The sequence below is a fragment of the Photinus pyralis genome, unplaced genomic scaffold, assembly GCF_008802855.1.
Source record: "Photinus pyralis isolate 1611_PpyrPB1 unplaced genomic scaffold, Ppyr1.3 Ppyr1.4_LG3b, whole genome shotgun sequence".
Classification (NCBI taxonomy): domain Eukaryota; kingdom Metazoa; phylum Arthropoda; class Insecta; order Coleoptera; family Lampyridae; genus Photinus; species Photinus pyralis.
The window spans coordinates 18,208,137-18,210,761 of record NW_022170510.1 but is presented as its reverse complement, the minus strand read 5'-3'; the positions used below and the strand labels follow the sequence as shown (position 1 = coordinate 18,210,761).

Below are 2,625 nucleotides of genomic sequence, written 5' to 3'. Positions count from 1 at the left end.
CACTCTTCGAGTTCGTGTTCATGCTGCCCCACGCAACATATGGTGTGCGTTTGCATCACAGTCAACCACCATTTCGACAATTCTCTATCAACTCGGCCCTGATAGGTGGATAATAATCCCACCATATAAGTACAGTACTGCTTTATCACTGCTACCTATTTTGCGTACCTCTATGTTGTATTCAGTAAATCTTTGAAAACAAAAATAAAAATGTTGTAAATCAATGTAGTTAATGATATTATGCGTGGTATTACAGTACAGGTGGCTATTATAAGTGTGTGAATCTGTGACTAGGACCACCATAGGCGATATTACTATACTATATCCAATAGAAACAAAGGTTTATCGTGCGTCGCCAACCATCAAAACCATACCTTTGTTTCTACTGGCGATTTCTTAATAATCTAATGATAGTGTTTACATTCGCATAATTAACAAAAATAAACATGTTTACATATTTTGAGAAAGAGAGAAAATAGATTATGCGGTAAGTGACTCAAAGTAAGTACCTAAATCAAAGTTCTTGTGGTGTTATATATAGACATCGATTTAATACTGTGTAGTAGGTAAACATGTTGCTTTGATGCTACATAATATTGGTTGTCTATTGTCTTATTGCTTGATTGAACCATCTACCTACGTTGAGTAATTTAAGTGAGTGAACTTAAGCGCACTAACGCAGATGTACCTAGTTACTTTGTAGCCTCTTTCCAAAATCACTTTTGATGCTAAATGTTGGGAAAATAATTGTAGTGTGTTGTTCTTCACACCGGAACCATACTAGAAGTTCGTTTTCTCACATAATTATTAAAGACACGTCTTCTTTATGGTGTAGATAATTATGTTTTTGCTCTTCAAACAATTTCATTAACTGTTTCACGAATTGTGCATGCAAATCGTCAATTTCCTCTCGTGTGGGATTGGGATTTTTCGTGACCTCAATAGGTTGACCGACTACAAATAAACATTTGACATTTGTGGTTAACTCCATGTTACCTACCTATTGTAGTTACAGGTTTTCGCAATGGAACCAAACCAAACGAATATTGAAGAAAACCACGTCCTAATGGAATTGCAAATGCCACTCCGGTCACCTTTTTCACCCACTCTTGCAGTCGTCGAACAGCGGATCCTTTGGGATTACGAACTTGATTAAATAGATCTATTTCCCCAAACGAAAAGACCGGAACAAGTGGCGTGCCATGTTTAAGTGCCATTTTTACAAAACCCTTTCTATTTTTTAATACTACATGATAATTGCCCGGTTTGGCGTAAAAGGTTTCTTCCGCACCACCCACGACCACCGCTACAACGTTGCCTCCTTTATCCGACCCTAAGAGTGAGTCGAGCGATTTAGCCGAAACGCTGCACATTCCAACCGCAAGCATCAAATCCCGTAACAATGGGGAATAAAAAAGTAGCTTTAGCACGCATAAGTGCGGAGTATGGTTTGGAAATAAATCACGAAATTCGCTTTCACCGTAGCAAAATGCGGAAAAGGCGCCTGTTGGCAATATGCCGTGCGGAAAACAACAAAACAAGTAGTTTCGTTTGGGATCCAGTTGAACCCAAGGCACACGCTGCAGTCTTATGGGGTAATAATCGGTTATGTAGCGCCACCATGCCCATTTACGCACCCATTCGAATCGTCTTCCTCCTTCATCGCAAATATCTATATCAATTACGTATATCCATACCAGGTAAATTATAACTTCTGGCCAATAGTTCGTGCAGAAGAATAGGTATAACATAACAATCGCTCCTACAATCCCTCCAAATAAAAGCGTCGCGAAGCCCACACCGGCAGCAAGAGTTTGCAATCGTTTCTCCACGGGAGTATTTACAGGAGCAAATTTTACACCAAGAACATACATTTCTGTAAAGCAATAGTATTACGTATTCGAAAGAAAATGGAGTACATACCTTTGAATATTTGTGAAACAGCCTTAAAATGAGAATAACCAAGTACTGATATACACACGTTCGAATCTAAATCTAATCACTCTGTATCTGGCCAGTTCAGATATAATCACTTGGTTTATGAGCATCATATTGAGCCACGCCTATCAAGGTTAACGTAAATAAACTTTTATCAGGTTGTAATGATAACTTGTTGTAACATATGTAGATTGTTACTAAGAAAATTAACACTGACCTACACACTGGTGATACTGGAAGAACTTTGAACTGATGCCAGCATTGAAATCGTTCCGCAACCAGGTAGTAAACGTTTCGTGAATTGTATGGTGCAAACCACAAACCTGTACATAGTACAACGGCCAAGCAAGCGTTTATGGGAAGGTTTATGACTTATGATAAAAAACGAGGTTTCGAACTATTTCATCCTACTCACAGTCAAAACGCACTACATTATTTGCTACGAAAATGATTCGACATTTGACGCTGTAGGATTATAATGTACAAAACGAGGTACAAAATATACACGTGTTACGTGTATGCATGCATGAAATTATATATAATTTGAACGAATGAGTAGTTATTAAACCTAGAATAACGTTTACATATATATTCCAGCATGTATTTTTGTTTCATCGTTGTTAAAAGCCTACTTTTTACGATCATTCACAAAGTTAAATTATAACTTTTTTCCATTGTGATCTGCTA

The 2,625-nt window shown here is 37.7% G+C and overlaps 1 protein-coding gene across 3 annotated transcripts; it reads right to left on the bottom strand.

The window, feature by feature from the left end:
* Positions 1 to 206: 206 nt before the first annotated feature.
* LOC116167251 (2-acylglycerol O-acyltransferase 1-like) lies at positions 207 to 2,417 on the bottom strand. 3 transcript variants are annotated; one of them, XR_004144491.1, is made up of 4 exons: positions 1,924 to 2,417; positions 1,001 to 1,876; positions 689 to 954; positions 207 to 636 (listed from the first exon to the last, which is right to left on the bottom strand). XR_004144491.1 is itself a non-coding variant. In XM_031482565.1 (4 exons), exons 3-4 carry the CDS (start codon positions 1,872 to 1,874, stop codon positions 797 to 799), a joined length of 1,032 nt encoding a protein of 343 aa, XP_031338425.1. In that variant the 5' UTR covers positions 1,875 to 1,876; positions 1,924 to 2,063; positions 2,156 to 2,415; the 3' UTR covers positions 208 to 796. The 3 variants fall into 3 exon arrangements, 2 of the variants coding, with proteins under 2 accessions (XP_031338425.1, XP_031338424.1); XM_031482565.1 differs by having other exon boundaries at positions 208 to 954; positions 1,924 to 2,063; positions 2,156 to 2,415; XM_031482564.1 differs by having other exon boundaries at positions 208 to 954; positions 1,924 to 2,415.
* Positions 2,418 to 2,625: the final 208 nt, after the last annotated feature.

Excerpts from the sequence above, each read along its gene's own strand:
- LOC116167251 (XM_031482564.1), bottom strand. The coding sequence starts at position 1,874 with ATGTATGTTCTTGGTGTAAAATTTGCTCCTGTAAATACTCCCGTGGAG. Across the intron at positions 955-1,000 it reads AAAACCTGTAACTACAATAG|TCGGTCAACCTATTGAGGTC; the intron begins GTAGGTAACATG and ends GTTTATTTGTAG.